The sequence below is a fragment of the Diabrotica virgifera genome, chromosome 5, assembly GCF_917563875.1.
Source record: "Diabrotica virgifera virgifera chromosome 5, PGI_DIABVI_V3a".
NCBI classification, from domain to species: Eukaryota; Metazoa; Arthropoda; class Insecta; order Coleoptera; family Chrysomelidae; genus Diabrotica; species Diabrotica virgifera.
This window is the reverse complement of record NC_065447.1, coordinates 217,751,380-217,778,068: the sequence shown is the minus strand read 5'-3', so window position 1 is coordinate 217,778,068 and position 26,689 is coordinate 217,751,380. Positions and strand designations below refer to the sequence as shown.

The 26,689-nt window shown below is 31.3% G+C and overlaps 1 protein-coding gene across 2 annotated transcripts in view; it reads left to right on the top strand.

Moving 5' to 3' along the window:
- Nucleotides 1-20,760, top strand: part of LOC114342975 (lysosomal alpha-glucosidase-like) — a 55,217-nt gene extending 34,457 nt beyond the window's left edge. For both annotated transcript variants that reach the window (XM_050651795.1, XM_050651796.1), the window contains exons 10-16: nucleotides 2,289-2,422; nucleotides 3,014-3,165; nucleotides 3,246-3,394; nucleotides 5,678-5,759; nucleotides 6,305-6,578; nucleotides 7,446-7,645; nucleotides 11,030-20,760. In XM_050651795.1, coding sequence (XP_050507752.1) covers nucleotides 2,289-2,422; nucleotides 3,014-3,165; nucleotides 3,246-3,394; nucleotides 5,678-5,759; nucleotides 6,305-6,578; nucleotides 7,446-7,645; nucleotides 11,030-11,092 — 1,054 coding nt within the window. In that variant the 3' untranslated portion in view covers nucleotides 11,093-20,760. The remainder of the gene's footprint in view (nucleotides 1-2,288; nucleotides 2,423-3,013; nucleotides 3,166-3,245; nucleotides 3,395-5,677; nucleotides 5,760-6,304; nucleotides 6,579-7,445; nucleotides 7,646-11,029) is intronic.
- Nucleotides 20,761-26,689: the final 5,929 nt, after the last annotated feature.

The following is a 26,689-nucleotide window of genomic DNA, read 5'->3' as shown; positions in this document are numbered from 1 at the left end:
AGTATATTATTTACATATAAAGTATTGGAGAATCAAAAAATTTCGCTAAAATAGTAATTTCCTCAGTGGCGTAGAATTTGGGAAGGGTTAATCATTAACTATCCCCTGTCGTACGCCTCTGGTAGTAGCTAGAAACTTTTATTTATCACAATTTAGTAGACTGTAGAGTACCCACACTTTCTGCCAAGTATGATAAGGATACGTCAAATAGTTTGAAAGTACTTGGTAAAAATAATTTTTAAATTTTTAAATAAAACACCCTATAACTCAGTAAGTAGCCACATTTTATTTAAGTGATTTTAGACCAATCTTAATATTTTTAGGTCTAGAATCTACAACTTAGAGATTCAACATTCTTAATGAAATTTAACCCTAAAAGGGCCCGTAGTAATATAACTCGAAGAAAAAAAAAAGAAGAGGAAAAGAAGACAAAAAAATTTGTTAATTAGTGAAAAATTCCCAGGAACCCAATTATCGAAACGGCATTTCAAAATATTTAATCCCCGCGACGTTATTAAAAAAACAAATTATAAACAAATTTGAATAATTTTTAAATGCCATTTTAGGGGGAAGTTTAATTGAAATTTGAATGTATCAATACATTTATCGAAAATATACATAAAAATAAAAATAATAAGATTTAATACAGGTGAATCTTTCTTTGGCAACAACCGCGTTTTTGCAAATGAAAATAGATTAACATTTAATAAACAAATTCAATATCTCAAAAAATATTAAATATTTTTGGACCAATTTTTTTTCTTTTAATACTGATAACATAGCGCAACTTCTTCTGTAAAATAGTATAATTTATAGTGCTTAGTTAAAACGCTAAAAATAATTTTTTGCAAATTTGCTTTTAAAGTTTTATGTATAATTATTTAAATAAATAGGGGGTCAAATTTAATTTAGTAAGTCTTATGTGAAATACTTGCCCTTCAACTTTGCAGAAAAAAATCATATAGAATTTCATTAGTAATTTGAATGACCTCAGCAGTTAAAAAAGTAATTTTTTTACAAAAATGACCCCTTTTTAATTATTTAAACAATGATCCCCTTGTATGATTTGGATACTTTCTTGAAAATATCTTTTGTATCCACCTAAACTTTGATATAAAATTAGTTTCAACCTGTACGAATTTACATTGTGATTTACATGTAGTATGTAGTGTAATTTTATTTTACTAGACTAATATTAATCTAGACTGATACTTAAAATTGCCAATAAGGGTTGAGCTATCAACCCTTGAGCTTTTTGCATAACTATTTTGACTTTTTCCCTGAAAATCTGGGTAATGTCAGTGAAGAACAAGGCGAATGCTTCCACCAGGATATCAAGGTGATGGAGAAACGATACCAGGGATGTTGGAACACCAACATGATGGCTGATTACTGATGGTCATTGGTCACTTCATCGGGAACAACAGAGTGCCTCGCATAGGAGAAAAAGCTACTTGAGAAGTTTAAAGAAAAAAAGAGAAAGAAATACAAAAGCATTGACTCCTGAAATAATTTTACAGACCTATACTATTACAAGATAAGAATTAGATAAAAGGTATTATTCTAATAATATATTATTTTAATGTATTTCGGTATTTTGTCTTTTTCAAATTATTATAATGTAGTGTACTGATTTACGCGGTTGACTTTACTATTTTATTATTTATTTTTTAGGCACTAAGTTTAATTTAAATAAAGGAAGACTTACTTTATATTATTTTATTTTACATAACTTATTTAATTTATTTAATGCTTACAAATAACTCAAACTAACACATCTAATTTATTTACAATCTCAAATTTATGATTTTACTAACTAAAACATAATAATTCCAATAACTAATACATTTCGGGTCGATAACTGACTGGCCTGCTAAAGGAAGAAATAGGCCAGGCTGTGAGCGGACTATAAATAGTGTCACAGTAGAATAAATCAGTGTCATATTGTGGGAAAACTGTGGGTGATACGTAAAATCTAATTTCAGATTCTCTTTTAGCACCAAAAAATACACAGGATTCACATACATTTGTAAGAAAAGGTTTATAAATCTTTTTTTCGTTGGCCTGTGTAATAAATGAATTATTTAAGTAACTTACAATTATTTCACGATTCTTTTTCCCTAATTTAATTTTCAATTTAAATCACTAAACTATAATAAAATCATCATTACTACGATCGGTGGCTAATGGATTAAGTCCGAAGCCAACTTGTTCTCTACACACACAAACTTGCAAATATTTCCATTTTAATGATTTGCTTAAATTAACTTGTAAATTATTATCTTCAGTGCATTAGCAGAAATCCGTGGCAAAAGACCGATGGTAATATCACGTTCATCATTTTCTGGACTCGGCCATTATGCAGGACATTGGAGTGGAGATGTGTGGTCTTCTTGGGACGATTTGAAATTTTCCGTACCAAGTAAGTATCTATATAAAAATATTAGCAAGTAGTTAGACATTAAAATAATATGTTTAAATAAGTTTTACCCTGTTTTTTATTACATGTGTGATACAGTTTTTTTTATTCCATTTATTAAAATACATCAATTAAGGTACATACAAGATACAAAGGTACATAAAAAAAATCCAAATACAAATTGTTGGAGGTTATGTACAATGTGTACGAGTATGTGTCTCCTGTAATGGTTTACTGTAGGACAAATGTTTCATAGTCATATTGAAACGACCAGAAAGTGATTTTAGGTGCTAAGTAGCCGGTCGTAACACAAGAAGGACTCGTTGCTCATTATCGGGAATGTCGTTGGGAGTGGGTACGAATATGAATAATAGAAAGATGAGTCAGACCAAAAGAATCAAGAAATACTGAATGCTACAAAACTACAAAGATAAATGGGCACCACTAAATCTTAACCAGCGATTAATATCTACGCAAACCAAACTATTAAGATTAACATGCTTACCTACCTATATAAAGCAAATTACTTTACTCTTATAATAATATATTTGTTATATAGGTACGAATTTAGAAGTTAATTGACGTATGTTTTAGCAATCTTGTCCTTTAGTTTGTATGGTGTTCCTTTGATGGGAGCCGACATATGTGGATTTAATGGAAACTCCACCGCCCCATTATGTAATAGATGGATGCAACTAGGAGCGTTCTATCCATTTTCTAGAAACCATAATACCGACGATGGAATTGTAAGTAGAACAATTTATTTTGATGAACAATATCAGTTTCGATATTTTCAATATTGATATCCACTCATTTATTATTACAGGATCAGGATCCGGTTGCATTTGGACCACAAGTTGTCGCCTCTTCTGTAAAAGCGCTGACGGCGAGGTATTATCTCTTACCTTATTTATACACTTTGTTCCACAAGGCGCATGTAACTGGAGAAACTGTAGCAAGACCTCTATTTTTTGAGTAAGTATGGAGAAATACCAAATTTAAAATAAAATCTATAGATTGGTTTTTATAATTTTTTCCGGGTTTAAAACTGTCGTTTGACAGTTTATGCAGATGTGATAAACACTAATATTTTACTTCACACACAATAAGTTTGTAAGACCGTTGCAACTGCTACAGAAACAAACCTTACTGAAATGTTTCTAGACAAACCATGATGTATGATATTGAATGCTAAGCAGATACAGACTGTTTAATGTTTGACTAGATATAGCCTACTGAAGCAAGTGCTAAAATCGGCAGCATTTCTCATGAGTAAAGTCCGGATTATAGTATCGTAGTATAGTATAGTAAGCAAGTATTTTGCTTTTTTTTGCTTATTATTAGGATTTTGAGTAAAAATACATATTTTAAAGATATGTTGCTTATCTTTGTTTATTTTGCTTCTTATGATAAACTATAGTTAAATTTCATGTATTACTTCATGTCTTAAGCAAAATTCTATAAGTATACAGAGCTATAAAACCCTAATAATTCAATAAACCATAAGAATTTTAATCCCTTAGGCTTAGGAGATAAACGGGAAAACCCATCGTTATACCTGTCCATGTAATAAACTAATATTTGTCTGCAGAAAGCCCAAATTTATTACATTGTTGTACATTTGTCTAAATTTAAATATCTACGCACCAATCACATCAGCAGATGTTGAAAGAACTTTTTCTACTTATAAAAATAATATGTCTACAGATAGAAGACAGCTTTTTACAAGAAAATTTTGAAAAACATATTGTTAATTGTTTTTATGCTAATGACCATGAATAAAAAGTATAATAATATGTTAATCATTTTTCGATTTTTTTATTATATTATAGTTTAATACTTTTGTAATTTTTTATTTAATATCAACTATTTTCAATGGGAAATAAGCCACAATTTTACCAAAAAAATGATTTTATTAACGTTTCGAAGCCCAAATCGCGTTTCGTTGTCAAAATACAAAATACTACTAAAATAAACAAAAATGTTGTTTGCTAAGTAAAAAAATTATTCTAATAATTTATTTAATCTGACTCATTTATATTGGCAGTTCAGACGTATATTATACGTATTATAATATTTATGAGTTGCGTTTTTGAGCTTCGAAACGTTAATGAAACCATTTTTTTGGTAAAATTGTAGCTTATTTCCCATTGAAAATAGTTGATTATAAAAATGCCACAAGGAAATAGATTCAGAACAACATTTTTATTTATTGTTAATAATACGATAATTAAAAATAAATGTAATTTAATGTTAATTCATATTTATATCATATCCATGTTTACTTACAGGTTTTTTTTCTTGAACCTTGCTTATTTCATAAAAACTTTGCTTATTTTTGCGTCATATTTTGACCTTTCTGTCATGCTTATAATCCGGGCTTTACTCATGAGAATTGCCACTAAAAACTAATTTAAAAACTAAACAGTCTTAACAACAAGTATATTAACAACATTTCAGATAATTCCAAAAATCCTAAAATTAATCCATTTTAATATTTATAAATAAATCGATAAACATTCAAGCACACGTTGAATGTCGTAAGTAGAACTTGAAGGCATTGTAAACAAACTCACGCATGCACTATTGCAAAGCTTGCAGTTTGGTGTATTATATCATTTATTAAACTTGACACACATATGAAAGTGAAAGTATACAAAACGTATTTACCCAATAAATATTGATACACATATAGATTTGGGATTCAGTATAAATTTTGGGTTGCTTTAAATAGTACCACTTCGAATAGAATACAAGCAATTCCTCGTCAACTAAGTACTATCTATAGTAATAAATGTATTTATAGAAACAATAAAATATTGATGGGAAATATGGTGTTCCTAATTAGCTAACCCCATCACAAGGTAAATCCACCACTATTTACCATAGTCTGTATTATCATGATTACTCAATCGACAAATTCGTCATTAAGGAGGTTAAAATTAACGAACTAATATTACTGTTATTCTAACGAATAGTTTAAACTAGTATTTAAACCAAAATAAATAGTATTAATTAGCTTTCTCACAAACTATTGTGCTTTACAAATTTTCACTTTTGATTTACTACATTAAAATTTCATTTTAACCATGGTTACCCATCTCACCACTTAATTTCTAACCAATGATAAGCAGCGACAACATGATACACCGATCACGCTGTTTATCTCGAGATTATCTTGAAATTGAACGAACCCTAGTAGATACATATTTTTTTAACGCAAAAACTGCAACTTTTAATAACCCCTTTGTGTTTTAGGTTTCCTCAAGATAAAAATACGTATGGAATTGATACTCACTTTTTATGGGGTTCTGATTTACTAATTGTTCCGGTATTAAAGGTTAGTAGTGTTGTGTTGTTAGTTACTTTGTGCTCGAAAAAAAAAATAAAGCTATCCAGCTCATCGAGTCTAACATCCTTATGGAATAGTGCCATTGGATAGTATTCTTTTTGTATTTTTCTTGTGTGTTTTATACTGTTCAATAATGGAATGAGATTCATATCTACAGTTGGAAAAATGAAAGAATACCCATGAACGATCACATCAATCACTTATTTTGTATTTGCTGCCATGTTCCGTAAATAACAAACGTTTGTTATAGAAAAAAACAGCAAATACAAAATAAGTGATTGATGTGATCGTTCATGGGTATTCTTTCATTTTTCCAACTGTAACTTTTCTTGCTGCGTAAGACAAGCGAGAAGTGGCTTGTTACGCATTTCTTCTCTGACCGTCAATCGGACGAGATTGAGCTCCTAACGTTAAATTAACTACAGTTTTGTGAAGTACATATTTAAATATTTGTTTCGAAACTACACTATATAACTTTTATATAAATTTTAAATTTAATATACATTTAGCTTTCATCTTCGTTTTATTTTAAGGAAAACGATGTAAATGTAACTGCGTATATTCCTAAAGGCAACTGGTATAACTTTTACACCCTCGAAGGATTTTATAGCAAAGGCGAAAATTTCACTCTTGATGCTCCTCTGGACACGATTCCGTTGTTGGTTAGAGGTGGGGCAATCGTTCCTTTGCAGAAGCCAAAAAATACTACCACAGACTCCAGGAAGTCGAAACTTGAACTACTCATAGCCAACGATGAAAGGAAATCTGCTTCAGGAGATCTGTATTGGGACGATGGTGATTCTCTGAGTAAGTATAAAAGACACAGGTATGTACCTACTGTCCATGTTGAACCAATCTCTCGTGTTTGAATTGATAATCAATAGAGTGTTCAAAAATCGGTCAAACCGTTTCGGAGGAGTATGGCAACAAACACTGAAAAGAGCATTTTATACCTACATATAGATGTAAAAATTTTGGTGGGTAATAAAACCGTATAAACCTTCCCTGAACTTCTACAAATAATTCAACATCAAAATTAGCCAAATCGGTCCAGCCATTCTCGAGTTTTAGCGAGACACGAATAGCAATTGATTTTTATATATAAGATTTATACAGGGTGAGTCATGAGGAACTGTACATACTCCTACCTCGTATAAAGGCCCCTATGGGGAATAACAAATGACCATTAAAAAGTGTCTGCTCCCATTGTTTAATAATATACAGGGCGAGTTTCGCATTTTGACAGAAATTTATATTCGTCATAATTTTTGAACGGTCAGATCGATGTGTCTCTTATTTTGGTCAATCGTTACACTATTACCACCTAACAACTGATTGACAAATTTGATTTTTTAATAAAAAATTAAGTAATTGTGTGGGGAAAAAATAAATATGCCATTTTAATTGCCTATTTGTCTAATTTGTAAAATTCATATTTTCAAAGTTTTCAGAGTTTTCAAAAAGCGTATACAGGGTGAAATTTTTTCTAAGACCAAAACATTTTTTCCAGAAATTTTTTCTGTCAAAATGTATCCACTATGTGGAGGTGGAGTAGCTACACGGAGCACCAACATAATGGATACGTGCCTTTAGAAGTAAATAAATAGTACATATAAATTGAATTGAATTTAATTCTCATTTCAATATTTTTCAATGTGGCCTTATAATTTTTAGATTCTTACAAAGAAAAACAGTATTCATCCCTCATGTTCGAACTAGAAGAAAACACCCTACGTTCCTACGCCACTTTCATCGGATCTGAAATACCACCGAATCTCGACAGAGTTGCTGTACTGGGAATTGAAGACAGTGTGAAAGAAGTTGTGGTCAACGGTGCTAGTCATAAAAATTTCGATTACAACTCTAAAAATAAGGTAATGTATAATTTTAAATACATATAATTTTTTCATAGGTTGCACATCTTCCGTTTACTTTTCTAAATAGCAAACTCGAGGGCCAAAATACGACAGCACTGGGACCGGTTATGACTTGAAACAAGACCTGATACCATGAAATCAACAAGATTAAGGTACTAGTACACTTTAGAAGACCAAAAATAATCATTTTTTTTTCAAGAATTTTTTTTCTCAGAACCTTTATTAAAAATGAACATAAAACTTTTTACATATTAATATTTAACTCTTAGAGAGTACAAAAAATATATCTTTTTTCATTTATGCACGTGCACTAATATTGTAGAGGGCGCAAAAATCGATGCCTCGAAAAATGATGGCAATCTCAGGATTGGGATATCTGAAACAAAAAAATCGTACTGCATTTGAAAAAGGAAGGTTTCTTACGTGACAATTTACCACAACTTGACCAAAAAATAAAAAATATATATTTTTAAACCATGAAAAACTTAAGAAAACGGGCGATTTTTTCACAAAATTTTTTCAAAGGACATCGCACACATCTTATGGAAAATATAATGTCACTCAAATTCAATAAAATTTATACGAATAGATTCGTTTTAAATTAACTGTCAATTCTTATCATTGCGCCAACTCTTAATTATGATTAATATTGATTATCGAAATCACATTTTTGGAGTCTATAAACGTGTCAGTTATAATCACTATTGCTCTGGGTGCTATTCAAAACAGCTTAAACCCCGCTGGGCCTAAGCGGATTAGTGAAACTATTATAATAAGATGCTTAAGAGCTCGAGAAGATTTATGAACTAACTATAATTTGGGTATTTTAAAATATTTTTTCTCTCTCTAACTTATGTACCTACCCATTTGATTTCAGATTGATTTATATCAATTTCTGCTCTTATTATTGAAAATTAAGAGTTGGCGCAATGATAAGAATTGATCGTTAAATTGAAACGAATATATTCATATAAATTTTATTGAATTTGAGTGACATTATATTTTCCATAAGATGTGTGCGATGTCCTTTCCCTAAAATCTTTTTTTTGCGGAATTTTTCACTAACGGTGGTAAATTGTCACGTAAGAGACCTTCCTTTTTCAAATGCCTTACGATTTTTTTGTTTCAGAGATCCCAATCCTGAGATTAACTGTCCGCTATCGGAATTACTTTTTTTCGAGGCCTCGACTTTGGCGCCCTCTACAATATTAGTGTACGTGCATAAATGAAAAAAGATATATTTTTTGTATTCTCTAAGAGTTAGATATTAATATGTAAAAAGTTTGTTGTTAATTTTTAATAAGGGTTCTGAGAAAAAAAATCTTGAATAAATGCTTATTTTTGGTCTTCTAAAGTGTACTAGTACCTCAATGTAAACGCATGAAATGAAGATAGTCACAGGAAAAACTTATGTGACAGACAACGTAAGAGAGTAATGCATCGTTATATCTCTTAAGTTGTTTGAATTTGATACCATTTGTTTAAATTTAATTTTGACCAAGAAGTGATCCGCTCTTTTAGGATTAGGATCGACTCCTTTACAGCATATGCCTATGAATTTCATTATAATTAAAATAATAAGTACTAATGATACGCAATCATTATAATTAAAATAATAAGTACTAATGATACGCAAGCTGTGTTATTTCTAAAATTTCTATCATTTAGGTTGCAGTTTAGGTGTTTACTCTTTATACTGTGATTTGTTTATGTAGATCTTCATCGCCAATAGTTGCGTTAAAATGCCCTATAATAATTTTCATATCATCTTCACGTGCCGTATCAGAATTATCCGTATTCATACAGTATTCCTCCAAACAGTATTTCTTTTATTTCTTGTTTACTACTGTCTATCCATACTATGTTATCAGCGAATGCCAAGCATTACTGTTTTCGTTGATATACAAGTCCTGTCCTGTTAATTTCGGCTTCTCTGATGACAGTGGGTCTCCTTGTCGCACCTCTTCACTGACCTTAAACTTATTTGTTTCCTATTCATCTATTTTAACCCTATTCTCTGTTTCTCCGAGTGTCACTTTTCATTTGTATTAATTTTTCACTAATTCCAATTTCACATAGTGCCTTGTATATTTTTTTTACCCTGTCAAAAGTTTGTCGATGAATAGGGCAACTGTAGATTTTCTGTATTCGTAGCTTTCATCTTGTATTTCACGTAGCAGGAAAATTTGATCCACTGTGCTGCGTCCTCTTTTGAATCCACATTGATATTCTCCTATGTCATTATCAATATTTTGTGTTATCTTCTCTTTTATATGTACTGCAAGTATTTTATAAGCAACGTTTAGTATAGCTATTCCCCGGTAATTATGGCATAAACTTTTGTCGTCTTTTTTGTGAATTGGGCACAGTGTGGCTTCAGTCTATTCTTTTGGTATGTGTTCTTGTTCCCAAATTTCTTTTATCAACTTTTCCAAATGCTTAATTAGTACTGGTCCTCCATATTTAAACATTTCAGCAGCTGTTACTTCATCCTTTCCTGGGCTCTTGTTTTTCTTAGTTTCTCTATTATTTCTTTTTTTAGGCGGTCTTTCCTCGCTGTCTTCTTGATCGGTATTTTCCTTCGGTTCTTCTTCTTCTTTTTCGTAATATTCTGTTGCGGGTATTTCATTTAGAAGCTCTTCGAAGTATTCTTTCCATCTGTTCAGCATTTCCCCGTCGCTTACTAAATTCCTTCCATCTTTGCTTTTGTAGTGTACAGGTTTTCTTTGGTAACCCTTTTTCTCATTTTTTTACTCCTTGATATAAGTTTCTAATTTCTCCATTTTTAAAGCTTTCCTCTATGCATTTCAATTTATCTTCATTGTATTTTCTTTTCTTTGATCTTATGTTGTTGGTTGTATTTTACATCCATCTCTGGTGTTTTTACTTGTAAAATTTCGAGTCTTAACTTATTTTGTTCATCTAGTTCTATTTTACATTCCTCATCAAACCATTCTTTGTATTCATCTTTTATATTTCTATTACTGGCTTGCGCTGCTTTGGTCATACATTCTTTTATTTGCATCCATTTTTGTTCGATGTTTCCATTTTCTGGAGAATTCTCTATTTCTCTAGTGACTAGTGTCTTATTTACTTTGTTCTTCTTCTGACAGTAATCTAATAGGTTTCGTTGCTTTGTACCTTTTTTCCGTTGGTTTCTAAGAATTGGTATAAGCTGTTTCATTTGTATTCCGACTATAAAGTGATCTGTGTCTGCATCTGGCCCTCTATATGTTCTTATGTTCTTTATACATTTTTCCATGTCTTTTTCAACGAGCACAAATTCTATTTCTATATTTTATAAGAATATACTATATTTCACTAAATATAACGATAAAATTTAATATAGCAACTGCAATACATTATTTTTTTCTTTTTCAGTACTTAAATATCGACAAATTGGATATACCTCTTCAATCTCCTCTGGTTATTTCGTGGAAATAACTCAAATATTATTAAATAAGTATATTTATTATTTTTCTCTTGTATTACTTACTCATTTTATTACCATATTTTAACTTTTATTGTAGAAATAGTCGGTATAATGTTTTTCTTGAATGTAAGAACTTCATTTTTAATTCTTTTAAAACTTCTACTTTAAAAAAATGGAGATTTTTTATGGGAAATGGTAACTCGTTTGAAATAATTAATATTCTTTCATTTATTTAAATAAAAAAATATATAAGTTTATGATAAAATTCATGATGACTAATTCTGCGTTATTTCCAAAAGGTGTAGTGTGTAGCTTTATTAGGTTACCTAATATTATATCTAGTATATTCTACATACTTAATATTATATATAGTATAGTGAACTCCCTGTGAGTTGTTCCAAAATACGGTAAATCAATATATGAAAGGTCTTGTGATTCTCTTTTTCAGTATTAGATGATTGAAAAGCTGTTGCCTTCTTCTTCTTGCAGTACAGTCTCCTATCGGAGGTTGACTACCATCACAGCAATCTTAACTTTGTTGGCTGCAGCTCTGAACAGTTGTATTGAACTGCACCCGTACCACGCCCTTAAATTTCGAAAATACGTCCCACATTTCTCTTTCTCGATATTTTTCCTTGGATTATGAGCCTTAGCAGGAAATACTTTTCCCCTCTTATTATGTGGCCTAGATATTCCAATTTTCTCGTTTTTATGGTTTTTATATACATCGCATTCCTACCCCGTCTGCAGCAAAACAGCTTGATTTGTTAGTCTCTCTGTCCATGGTATTTTCAAGGGTCTAGGACGTTTCATCGCCGCCGTTTCGATGCCGCCAGTTCGATGCCGATGCCGGCCGATTCATCGCCAGTCAATTAATCGCTATCTGATATATTTCCGAATTTTCGACAGTTACAATTATTAGTTATTTTTAGTATTAATTAGGAATTCTAGGAAATGCGAGATATGACGGCCATGAAATGGACTGGCGATGAACCGGCGGCATCGAAACGGCCGGCGATGAACCGGCGGCATCGAAACGTCCCATTCCGTATTTTCAACATTCTCCTGTAGCACCACATCTCGAATGCCTCGATGCTTTGATGTTTATCTTTTTTAGTGTCCAAGCTTCGATGCCATAGCACCTTAACATTCTCATTCTCAATTTCAGATTTATGTCTCGGCAGCATAGGAACTTTTTCATTTTGATAAATGATTGCTGTTGCCTACTATCCCAAAATTAACTTTACCGGACCTTTGAAAAACACGCAACACGGCTTCAAGAAATAACATTATCATCAATAAAAATGATAAAAGCTCCAAGGAATAACATCATCTCTGTATTATTTTCGCGTTCTTCCCAACTTTCCTCGATATTATCGTTTTCCAATATTTCATTCTCAGCAAATTTTTCCGATATTGTTTTTCTGTATAAGTATTCCGTGGATTCCGTATTTAGTCCTTCGACTCTGATTTTTGTTTGTGTTTGTGCCGCTCTCTTGGGTGTGAGGTTTTTCATGATGATTATGACTATGGTCGCTACCTACATCTGCTGAGTTGAGGCATCTTACGTCCATTATTATTTTTGATGGATGTATATCTCTGTTGGTTACAACATAATCTATCATATATATTTGTCCACAGGTGTTATTGAATGTATATTTGTGTTGGTTTTTGTGGTAAACAAGGCGTTGTTTATTCTAATTTCGTTATTCGTCAGAAGTTTATTATCAGTTCTCCTTCTTCAAGTTCATTCTGGTAATTATAATTTTGTTGGCTACGCGCCTGAATAGTTCAGTTGAACTGCATCCAAACCATTCACGGAGATTGCTTAGCCACGAGATTTTATGTCTTCCTAAGCTTGGAATAAGCTAAAAAATACCATGGTGAACAAAAAGTTCACGATAGTGATACTAAAATCGCATGACAGAATCAGTGTAATAGATTCATTCAATCCATGTTTAAAAAATACTGTACTAAATCGATAGGTATTCAAGACTTTTTAACGAGCTAATCCCGATAAAATATCTCCTATTTACTTCAACTCCTTAATCTTACTGTGAAATAGTTTCTAAATATGTAAATGCTATGAATGCAATACGCTCAATTTGAGAATCTTATAGTTATTAGAAGGACACATATTCATGGGTCAATCCATGCCAAGTGGTCCAATATAAATTAAGTGGGTTGCTTGACTATTTTTAATATTTTTTATTTTTCTACCTTTTAAACTTCAGTCTATAGAGACTACAGAATTCCATTTATTATATTTTTAAATAATTTAGTTTGCCGATGACAGCCGTTTTTGTTCAAGCGTATCGATCATTTTCACGGAAAACATGGCTTCGCTCTTTAGCCAATATTTTCACTAAGGTTTGTCCTAGAACAATAAATCAAAAACCAAACTTTTTAGAAAAGTATGCTCTAAAGACGGCCTATGGCAATATTTAATTTCAAACTACCCTTAAGGCCTTAAATGAACCTCAAAGTTTGAAAAGGTAAACTGATAAAATTCCATTTTCAGCATTTTTTTAACAGCAAAAGGCAAGCCGATAATGGTTTGTAATTTTTTTCTGCAAAAGACATACGTATATACTTTATATTAAAAAAGTTTGAGCTTTGAGACTTGAGTAATTTTTTTCAAAAACAATCTCAAAAATGTAATTTTTTGAAAAATCTCAAAGTTTGACCCCTTATATCTCTGATGGGCAGGGATGAAAAAATTTGAAATTTGGCTGAATGTTAGCCCCTAGCAAGTAGAATAAGGAGTAAAAATTTGGAGTTGCAGACTTACCTCATATAGGAGTTACAGGCATGAAAAAATGGTCAAAAATCAAAATGGTCAAAATTTGAGCGTTTGCGGGCAGGGTAATTAAAATTCAAATAAACTGTCTAATGAAATAAAAATTAATGTATTTTTACCAGATTTCGCAATGAATACAAATCTATATTGGGTGGGCCAAAGAAAAGAGTTCACCTTGATATTTGGCAGTTATTAGATTTTAAGGGAATGCCGAAACAGGTCGATTTTTATTTTGAAATTACAATTTTTTTATATATATTTCATACGTCTCCATGACGTGTCATCGTCAGTGACGTCATTCATCTGGGCGTGATGACGTAATCGATTATTTTTTTAATGGGAATAGGGGTCGTATGTTATCTCATTTGAAAGAGTGTTCAATTCTCTGTTCAGTAGTATAAACAATAATATAATTATTTATACAGGGTAGCCAAAAAATAATTTTTGAATTAAATTAATTGACACAAAAAGAAGAATGTATGTAATTTATTTAACTCAAAATACATTTTATTGCTGTCATAAAATAGAAAAAAAAATATTACTTTTCAAATAAACATTGCTTTTCGCTTAAATTAAATGTTCAAACTGTCAAGAGGTAGGTGGGAGGCTGTTGTGATTTAATTTAAGCAAAAATAAATATTTATTTGTGAAATAAACATTTTTTCTATTTTCTGACAGCAGTAAAATGTATGTTTAGTTGCCACAAGACCCCTATTCCCATTTAAAAAAAGCATCGATTGCGTCATCACGCTCTGATGGATGACGTCACGTAGTATGAAATATATCCCAAAAAGTTGCAATATAATAAAAATAAATATGGACTTATTTCGGCATTTCCTTAAAATCTAATAGGTAACTATTGCCAAATATCGAGGTGAACTCTTTTCTTTAGCCCACCCTGTATAAATTTGCATTCATTGTGAAATCTGGTGAAAATACATTAATTTTTATTTCATTAGACAGTTTATTTGAATTTTAATTACCCTGTCCGCAAACGCTCAAATTTTGACCATTTTGATTTTTGACCATTTTTTCAGGCCTGTAACTCCTTTATGACGTAAGTCTGCAACTCCAAATTTTTACTTCTTATTCTACTTGCTAGGGGCTAACATTCAGCCAAATTTCAAATTTTTTCATCCGTGCCCATCAGGGATATAAGGGGTCAAACTTTGAGATTTTTCAAAAAATTACATTTTTGAGATTTTTTTTGAAAAAATTTACTCAAGTCTCAAAGCTCAAACTTTTTTTATTTAAAGTATGTACGTATGTCTTTTCCAGAAAAAAATTACAAACCATTATCGGCTTGCCTTATGCTGTTAAAAAAAATGCTGAAAATGGAATTTTATCAGTTTACCTTTTCAAACTTTGAGGTTCATTTAAAGCCTTAAGAGTAGTTTGAAATTAAATAATGCTACAGGCAATTTTTTAAAGCATACTTTTCTTAAAAGTTTGGTTTTTGATTTATTGTTCTAGGACAAACCTCAGTAAAAATATTGGCTATAGAGGGAAGCCATGTTTTCCGTGAAAATTATCGACACGACACGCTTTAACAAAAATGGCTGTCATCGGCAAACTAAATTTTTTAAAAATAAAATGAATACAATTTTGTACTCTCTATAGACTAAAGTTTAAAAGGTAGAAAAATAAAAAATATTAAAAATAGTCAAGCAACCACCTTTGGACCACTTGGCTTGGATTGACCCTGATGCTTTGATTCCTTCTTAGAGAATAGGGATTTTCAAATCATTAAAAACACTATTTTAAATAATGTTTACAAAACTACAATTAATTTGAATTAATGTGAATACAATTATTGATCATTTGAAATAAACAACATTCATTAATAGATACTAGACGAAGAAATAAACATAAATGAGTGCAATTTCATTTTTTTATAGAACATATGGCCTCCCTTTTCTTTTATAATCTCTTTATCGCGTTTTGGTATAGAATTAACGAATATGTTATAGTGTTTCTTTTATTTGCTGGCAATGGAGCAATGATTCGAGAATACAAAAAAATAAATAGGTACCAAAAACCTATTTTTTAAAAACTCAATCTTTCCAATTGTTTTTTATCTTTCGTACAGTGGAGTAATGAACAATAACTCCAGCGTGTGCTACGTTTTACTAAAATTTTTGGATTTTCTTAATTATTTTTATTATATAGATATACATAGAATAATTTTCTAAATTAATAATACTTAGAAGGGAAATAAAAAATCATCTCTTCCTTCTACATTTTTATTTTTCATTTTAATCTGTGTCTCTTTTTTATTCAAAGTGTGTTTTTTTGTTTTTTAGTTAGCTGTTAAACTTGCGCCCCGTACTAATAGATCTCAATGACGAATGTTCACTTAAAGTAACAATATTTGTGCACATTTTGAGAATACCTACCATCTTCTTCTTCTTCTTCCTTCTTGTATGTAGGCTTTAAAGCCTGTTTCTTCTTCAATGTTAGCCTCCTAAATTGTTTAAATTATCGCACCATCTTTTGATTGGTCTACCAATACTTCTCCGTCCATTTGGTGACTTATCTCGTGCTATTCGTACTATCCTATCCTCTGCCATTCTACTAATGTGTTCGTTCCACTCCTGTTTCCGTTTTGTCATCCATCCATTAATGTCTTCTACATTGCATGATCTTATATTTTCGCTTCTCTCCCTATCCAACAGACTTTTCCCTGATATTCGTCGAAGTATTTTCATCTCTGTTGTTTCTAGTAGTCGTCTCGTTTTAGATGTGTCAGGTCTTGTCTCCGCCGTGTATGCCAATATAGGTCTAATTGCTGCTTTATAGATTCCAAAAATACCATCTATCTCCAAAAATAAGAAGCAAATAAAACGCTCTAATAGGGCTTTTCATTCACAGTCATTTGTTTCGAGCTTCTGTCATGTGTCGTATAATATTAAGATATCTACGTCATACGTCTTTGGTTTGTACTTAGGAAGGAGTCTGTCATATATCAACAACACCTTAAATTTCAAGCCGAAACGGCCATCTTGAACGTCTGTGGATGACTCATAAGTTTTTGTCAACGATGTAAAAGGTGTTTGTGTATTGGATCAGCTGTGTGCATAGGCGTACCATCTGGTAAAGCTCCTGTACATTCAATCAAATAACTGAAGTTATTAGTATAAAAAAATGTTATTTAACTGACTTTTCAACAAAATATTTTATTAATACGTATTTGCTCTTGATCTACAGCTGTTTGTTTAACATCAAAGATGTAATAAAATCGTTAAGAATTGCATTTCTTCCCTCTTTCAAAGGTACGTCACTGGAGATGGAAAGCAAATCTGATAGCTAGTCGCCATTTGCGACCTCCTTCCCGGCTCAAGGTCATTTTGCATGTAGGTACTCCTTCCTTTGCAAGGTAGATATATTAATATTAGACGACACATGACAGAAGCTTGAAACAAATGACAATCGATGAAAAACCCTACTCAGCTTACTTCAGCAAAAACACAATTCTAAAAAAACAAAAATGCATCACGTGTGTAGCATGATATTCGCTCTGAGCGTTAACAAAGTGTCAAAGCAAAATCAACCGACCTGCTCATGGTCGCGGTTTTTTGAAATTTTATCAGGACACTTTGTGTATGTTTAAATGAGACATTTAAAAAAAATGCCGTGTCCCGCTAGTGATATTATGTATTAATATAAACAGAAAATAAAAACGCACTTAATCTGATATAAATTCTTCTATTTCCAATATTGATTATCAGTTTGATTTTGTATACATAACCTCACTATCGCAGTTTATGTCAATAAATCTTTATTAACGAAAAAGAAAATATTTTTGTTGCACTATAAATTACAGTATAAATTAACAACTAATGAATTCTAACAATTGTATTCGGTTATTATCACTACAAAATAAAATATTCAAGTTTAACAAAATAATCCCATAAGACTCAATGTTAAAACGTCCTGACAAAATCTGACAGCGTGTCACGTGACTGTAAGTAGAGGGGAGACGCACGGAGCCAATAATGAAACCTAAATTTATTGTATCATGGTGTGTAGCTCAGTATGTGTCACCGACTGTCACAACTTGTCACTACATTGACATAAACGTGTTGCCAACTGGTAAAAAAGTAAAATTTTGAAAAATATGTGTTCACATTAATTCGCACAATACTGTACTTACACGGTGTACGTTTACGTTTTCATTTAAATGTACTTTCTTATACAATATATACCTATTGTTGATAAGTGTAAACAATTTACCACGTCATATTAAAGTTAAAGAAATGTCTGTGTTAAGCCAAAGTTCTATGTAAGTTCGTTATCCATTAGATGCCAAATTTTACGAAGAAAATTATTTAAATGTTACCTCATAGATGCTAAAGTTAGTCTTAGAATTAGATATATGGATAAGGTGAAAATATTGTGATTTTATTGCTCAATGACAATGTTTAATTTTAACTAAAACGTTTGTGACTGGCTGTGTTGTCAAATAAGGGACTATTATAAATAGTGCTATGAAGTGGTGCTTGCTTTTAAATCTGCCAACTTAACTTAAAATTTGTGCTATACATTTAGAGCAGAATCGAATCAAAATATTAAATAGAGAAATAGTATGAAAGGAATAATCAAACAATCAATCAAAAAAGGTACAATCCCGTTAATAAATTGAATAATAGTTTCAGCATATCGGTGCAAAACGTTTCAATTAATTCAGTGTATAGAACATTTAGTGTGCCCTAATTTTTCACTCAACAATTATTATTTTTTATGTGAAAAAAACCAAATTTTTCACTACTTCCTTTTTACTCAACGATAAAACTCACCTCCAGTCAACCTGTCGAAAAATTAGTTTCTCTTAACCCTCGTAAGCAGGTGCGGAGTGCAGCTGCATCGCAGACTTTCTTTTTCGCACCTGTCTTTTTTGTTACTTTTTGTCCATTTTTTTATTCGCATTAAATTCAATTCTAAAGGCATTCCACCCATTATAGATTTTAAAACTCTGCGTTTAAGGGCTTTTTTTGGAAAAGTGACTGTGGGGTAGAAATGCACCCCGCAACCTCGTTAACATTTGCCATAATATTTTAATACTTATAATTTTACAAGTGTGTTCTCGAGAGATCTGACTAATTTTACTAGAGATTTAATACACTCGGAAGCCTTTGTCAGTAACTATCTCAATCGAATCTGCCAGGTGCCAGGACACGTGTAAGAATTATTTATTTTGGTGGATTCAGTGTATATTTTTCTTCAGTTTATAAGTTTCCTCCCAAGTCTTGTTGAGTGTAGTAAATTAGTGTGTACAAGTGACACTTCAAATTTTTTATTGATAAGAGAACTAAGATTGAGAAGAAGAACTAAGATTTTAATGGACAATGATGCTACGGAATTTGACCAAAAAGTGCATACCAAGAAAATAGTGACGAGGAGAGTGATAAATAATTGCTTCACGGGAGTGAATCTGATGAACTCCTATTCGCGGTGTGCAAGTACTTGGAAAGGGAAACGAGAAACGACCGTGCGCGAGTCGCGGAGAAATATTGCAACTATCTTAAATAATTCATATTGTCAATTGAAATTGTCAAATTGACGTATATTTCATACCTTCTGTCATTGACGCAGAAAAATTATATATTGCTCCACAATATTGATATGATATGCAATTATTATATAAAGGTAAATTTAATTAATTGTATTTTGCTTGCAGTACTGCATTTTAATAACTGATTTTATTTACTACATACAATTGTTTACGTTTGCTAAACATAACCTGCATCTTATTTTTTCTTCTTATTATTTTTTTGGACTATGGTCTTGACAATTATCCAGCAACCAGGACTAATATAATTGGCCAATATAATTAAAAGTGCGAATAAAAGTACAGAGCGTAGAAATAGAGGTCGCTTTGCCGAACTTGCACGATCCCAATAAACCTGAAATGATACTTCATTATAACAAAACAAAAGGAGCTGTTGACGTAGTAGCCAAATGGCACAACAATACACAACACAGCGCAAAACACGCAGGTAGTTTTTTCACTATTTACTTTATTATTTCAGCCATAAAGGTTTTCAAAATTTGGAAAATAAAAAATCCAAATTACGATGGGAAACATTTGTATGCAAGACAAAGTTTTTATGAGACTTAGGGTGGGAATTGGTATAAGAAAATGTTATCTAGTCATCAAAACACAAATAATAGCCTCAGTTACGTCAAATGATGAAAATTGCATATTCTATCCTGAATTAGACGTTTCAGATGTTCCTCCTGGGGCTAACAGAGTTGCGGGACCATGTCGACAAGGTCGGTGCTACTTATGCCAGAGAAAAAAAAGACTGAAAGTCCCGGCATTACCCTATTGTGTGTAAAAACTTTGTGTTGCTCACTCTGTAAAAAATGTCATGTGTTTGTCTTGCAACGATAATTAACTTTTTTAAGAAGAAATAAGTATTTTGTTTGTAAAATGTTACTTCATAGTATAATAAACAAGTTCTAATTATCTTTCAAATGAAATTTCCCGTTTACATATAAAAAAATGGATATACGGATAGGGTGCAAATGCACCCTGCACTGTTTACATAAGAATCTAGGCACCGTCTTACGAGGGTTAGTAAATAAATCTATCTCACTCTCTTCTCTAGGTAAACAGCATTTTCTCTTACTTTATCCCTACGTACGATAAAACCCATTAAAACAATCAAATATAGCACTTATTTGACAGCAGAGTTATCTCTTTGATAATATTCTCCATCCATCATAAAATATTTTAAGTAGTAAAAAATTTGTCATGTGTGTGCGAAACGTATATGTCTAGAAATTAATGTCGGAAGTAATGATGTTCGAAACTTATTTTTTGGAACCAGTGTATACATATCGTAAAATAACAAAATAAATTTTGTTCCAACGTGACTGTATTTTTTTTAATGAACCCAAAATAGCCTAGGAACCTAACCTAACCAAAATAGATGCAAATAAGTTTGCAAAAATCAAACAAGATAGAACTTTTTGTAATTTGATTAAGAAAAAAATGTTAATTAAACAACATATCAAAAAGTTCTACTCCAGAAGTGGGTGCTTCATTTTTTATTAAACAAATGAACTGCGAAGTTAGATGTTTTTTTAAATAACTCCAAAAATATAAATTTTAGAAAAGAACTGACTTGACCATTGAAAAATTCAGAAAATTTTACAAAAAAAACATTATATGTATAAAGATTTTTGTAAAATTAAATATATAGCTTCTATAATTTTTTATTTATAACGCTAAAGTCATCATTCTCACAAACATTGGCGCACTGTAAACTAGCGTTCGGAGAACGTTGGGTTATTTTAATGTAATTCTTTAACTAATGGATCAAATAAAATTTTACAAATTGGACATGAAAGAAGAACGATTAAGCTATCTTATAGTTATAATAAAAAGAAATAAAATGTATGGGCATAAGTACGGTGTGGGCGGAAAGTGAGACTTACATGAATATTGTTTAAAAATGTGTAACTAATACAATTTTACTTATAAAACTCTCAAATTTGCACAACTTACCTTTCAAACATCTTACTGAACGATGTTTCATTCAAAAAAAATCTCAAAAATTTAATTCAAATGATACGACGACTCAAAAAATGTAATTTCGAAAACTTCGTAGTTTTACAGAATTACTACCATTTTCAAATGTTCAACAAAAAAATTTATTTTGTGCTCTTATACAGTATGTCGGCGTAAATTGGAACCTATTAATAACTTTTTTATTATCAGCTTTACGAAAAAAAGTTATTCTTTATAAAATACTCTGCATCGTATAGAATCTAAGATGCAACCATGAGATATCACATTTTATTAATTTTATACGAGGTACGTCAAAAAATATGAATTTCATTCAAGAGTAAAGTACCTTTAAATTTCACAATATCAAAAATTCTTATTGAGAAAAGTTGTTTGGAATTAAAAACCAAGTTTCAATGTTCAATTACATCTTTCTAATTAAAATATTTTGCACTATAAAGGCACTTACTGTTAAGCGAAATTCATATTTTTTACATACCTACCTCGTATAAAATTGAAAAATTTGATACCTATATGATATATGATAGTTTTTAATTCCAAATAACTTTTCATAATAACAATTTTTATTATTCTGGAATATAAAGCTACTTTAATAATTAACTATTTTGATTGGGAAATAAGCCACAATTAAATTGAAACAAAAAGAATGTATACGAGTATGTGTACTTTCTCCGCACGTAAGAAGTTATACTTCTATTATATGATTTCAACGAAATAAATATACTTCAAACAGTTTATTTGTATTTTATTTAATGATTAAACTAATTTTGATATTACCACTTTCAAAAAAATTTTATTAAAACAATACCAAAAATAAAAAAGAATCGTCCGTGTCCGGATTTGAACCCGGGACCTCCGCGATCTGTAGTCGAATGCTCTACCAATAACTCATCAGGGCTTTGTGTACACGACTTCTCGGACGTACTTACAAACCACGGTGACAAATGGATCAAGTGAAGTATAAAAATGTTTAATACTTATTATTTATATTTACTTTTCCTATGGCAATACTATTTTTGATAGCAGCCATTTTGACAGTTGACAATTTATGTTTAGTTTGGTTTGTCATTTCAACATGAGACTGGCACCTGAACAACGCATCTTCTTCTTCTTGTAGTTCCTTCTCCTATCGAAGGTTGGCTATCATCACAGCTATCCGTACCTTATTGGCGGCTGCTCCGAAAAGATCTACTGAGCTGCAACTATACCACTCTCTTATGTTTCTCAGCCAGGAAATTCTTCTTATACCCTTAATTTTATCTTGCATTATGAGCCTTAATATCTCATATTTCGCACCTCTGGTAATGTGGCCTAAATATCGCATCCAAATTGTGCAATTTATTTTGAAAATCATGGTTAGCCTCTGCAGATCTAGGATTGCCCCCAGCGGCGTAGCTACCGCCGTATCAATTCTACGGGGCCCCAACGCGACATGTCGAAACAAAATTTCATTCAAAAAATTGAACAAAATATTTTGCAATTATTGCACTATTAAAACGCTTTGAAACAGTGTACATAATATATTGTTGGGATATCGACATTTTCGTGTAATGGATTCTTTATTATAAACTATATTTACAGTCGGAAAAATGAAAGAATACCCATGAACGATCACATCAATCACATATTATTCAGATTATTAATAATCTATCTCTCTCGTTTGATATTTATGGAAAAAAAACAGCAAATACAAAATATGTGATTGATGTGATCGTTCATGGGTACTCTTTCATTTTTCCGACTGTATGTACTGTACAGGTACCTATCTATTTTCTGCTGCTCGAAGTTCTATAACAACAGACGTTTTTTGTTTTCAAGCTTCTTCTGATTATCTATTCACCGTTGGCTGTGTGAGACATTGTATAATAATATATAATGCGAAATTGCAATATTTGTAATCGCTTTACCTTTGATAATTTGAAACACTGTGTATTGTTTGCGTATATTTTCGTGTAATCTGTTCTTTATCTATAAAATGTATTTAGGTATATCTATTTGCCGGTAGCTCGCCGTTAAAGAACAGAGCTTCTTTGTTTATGCTCCTTTTCAATGTCTATTCACCCATCTGTTTTAAAACAATGAGTCTTAATTCAAATCTGTTTTTTGACTTTGGATTATTAGAGTTTATTAGATTTATTATTATTATCTATATTTGAGTGTTATACGCTGAACTTATTAGTTCCTAAGGTTGTATTATGCAATTTGCATAATACAACCATAATAATAACCATAACATAATTGGAAATAATTTAATTGTAGATTCCTGGGCTCAAAATATGTATTAAGATTTAACCCAAATCACCTAGTCTGAAAATGCTTCTTACAAAAGCTAGAGCTCTTTGAAAAAGGCATATTGTAATTAGTTTTTTTGTAATACCTCCAGAACGCTTCTATTCAGAGAAACCAAAACTGGTACGCCTATTTATCTTTTTTTTATCTTTAACTTTTAAGCCTTTTTGACACTGGATTATTAAATTGTGAGGCATTCTAGTAATAAAAGGTACTCCTGCTTTAAGTCAGTAGGATATACCGTTTTCTAGAAATGTCGATTTGAAAATTTTGTGTTTATTTAATTTGAAAATTTTTTCAAAAAAAACTATGAAAACAATAAACGAAAACTGGCACGGTTATTCCAGAGATGAATTGATCTCATCAATCGCGAATTTCTAGTACCGGTCATATGCGTGCGTTTTGAGTAGGTAGGTCAACGGTTATTTTATCGCATTATTTTTTGTGCCTTTAATTTTGAAACATTTTTGACACTAGATTATTAAATTATGAGGTATTCTAGTACTAAAAGTTACTCTTACTTTAGGTCGGTAAAATACACCGTTTTTTTTAATTTTTTTTAAATTTTGATCAAATTAAAAAAACGAAAAAATTTCAAATCGATTTTTTTAGAAAACGGTGTATCCTACCGACTTAAAGTAAGAGTAACTTTTAGTACTAGAATACCATACAATTTAATAATCCAGTGTCAAAATGCTTAAAAGTTAAAGACAAAAAAGTTATGCGATAAAATAACCGTTGCCCTACCCAAAGAGGATGAATATGACTGGTACTAGAAACTCGCAATTTATGAAATAGATTTATCTCTGGAAGATAAATAGCCGTACCAGTTTTAGTTTTTCTGAATAGATGTGTTCTAGAGGTATTTCAAAAAAACTAATTAAAAGGCACCATCTTCAAAGAGCACCAGCTCCCTTAGGAAGCCTTTTCGGAGTAGGTGATTTAGGTTAAACCGTAATATTTTGAGCCCAGAAATCTACAGTTAAAATATTTCCAATTATTAATGAAACACTCTGTATTGTTTTGTTTTATTTCATTATCTTTTATTTTGTAATAATATTGACGATTTGTGTAGTTTCAGTAAACTGTATTTGTTGTTGTTTTTTTCCTACTCTTTGTACCTACGCTTTGTCCATAAAATTGTAAAATTTTCAGTGACAATAAAGTATATTTCTATTCTATTCTATACACGCATTTTTGCTGCTTTTGTTGAACATTTTTTTAGCACTATTATAGTATATTTTGGTCATTGGATTGCTGTTATATTTCCGGCAGCCAATTCAACAATATTACACAAATTACTAAATAAAAAACAATGATCTTTTAAAATATTATATATTTCCAAAATAAAAACAAAATGATCGAGAAAAAAAAAATGGCACCTATATTTGAAATATATACATTGTAAACAGTCCAGCATATTATAAAATGCTTAAATATAATATGTAAAAAGGCTTTAGAAAAATTTATGAAGCTTCTATTATATTATGTTTAATCTTAAACTCAGCTACGATTTTAGAATTCAGCTTCTCTCGATAAAAATTAGGATTATTTCAAGACTTCACAGTAGAACAGGATTATGTATATATAAAAATCAACATTCAACAACTCCACCTAAAGAGATATAAGCTGACCTGTGAGTTTTCTGGAGATGTTACACAATATTATTGCTGCACCTAATAAATAATTTTACTTTAATATTATGTTTTATAAAAATGATGCCATTTGTAACAATACAGATTCAACACAACTTAATAATTCTCAAATTTTAATATTTTATTTATAGCGGAAATAAACTGTTTGCATATGTATCCAGATGTCTCTGTCGTGGCTATTAGCTTTGATTTGATTTTATGAAAAATAAGATAGGACATCTACAGGAACGACCTTAGAGCAAATTCAGGAGGAACTGCTATCCTAGTGAGAAAAGGAATAAATCATACATTACAACATACGCCACCACTAAACACTATGGAAGCAACAACAATAAAAGTCCAGATGAGACAAGGTGAAATAAGGATCACTTCAGCATATGTAAGGTCAACAGATCCTTTAAACGACGACGACCTGAATGCGTTCCTGAACGCCGAAGAACCGTCCATAATAATAGGAGACTTAAACGCCCGATCCCCTAACTGGAACGATAGAGCTACAAACAGAAACGGTAGAATACTGAATAAGTATCTAGTGAACAACGAAGACACCATGGTGATTGGGCCCATCGAACCAACATACTTTCCTGGAAATGCTCTACCAACCCATTTAGATATAGTAGTGGCCAAAAGCCTAGGACTACAAACAGACATCCGAACCTTAAACGAAGGATCAGCAGACCACAACCCCATACTCATAGAAATAGGTACATGGGAAGAAGATAACAAAACAACAAAGAAAAGAAAGAAAACCAAGTGGTCTAACTTCAAACGCCTAGTGAGCAATTGACAATCCACAAGAAATAGAGGAAAAAGTCCTAGAGCTCGAAAACATCATAAAAGAAGCACTAAGAAATAGCACTACTGAAGAAGAATATGAAATTCATATGGGAAGATTTAGAGACATAAATCAGGAAATAAAAGAAATGATAAGGGAAAAGAACAGAGCCAAAAAGAGAGCCAGAAGAACAAGAGACCAGGAAGATAAAAATAGGGCAAATCGACTGAATCGACAAGTCAAACAGGCACTAATAGACCATAGAAGCCAAAAGTGGGAAAACTACATAAAAGAAATGGAGGAAAGGAGCCAAAATATGCAAGAAATATGGAGGCTCCAAAGAACTTTAAGAAACGATAGAAAACCCATTCCCCCACTACATGGAGAAAACGGGATCGTCTACACAGAAGAAGATAAAGCCGAGGTGATGAGAAGGACACTTGAAAGAGAGTGCACACTGAATTATCACCAAGACGAAGATATAGACTTTATCGAAGAAACAGAACTAGAAACGCCCGAAGAACAAGAAGAAATAATAAATCCCACATCACCAAG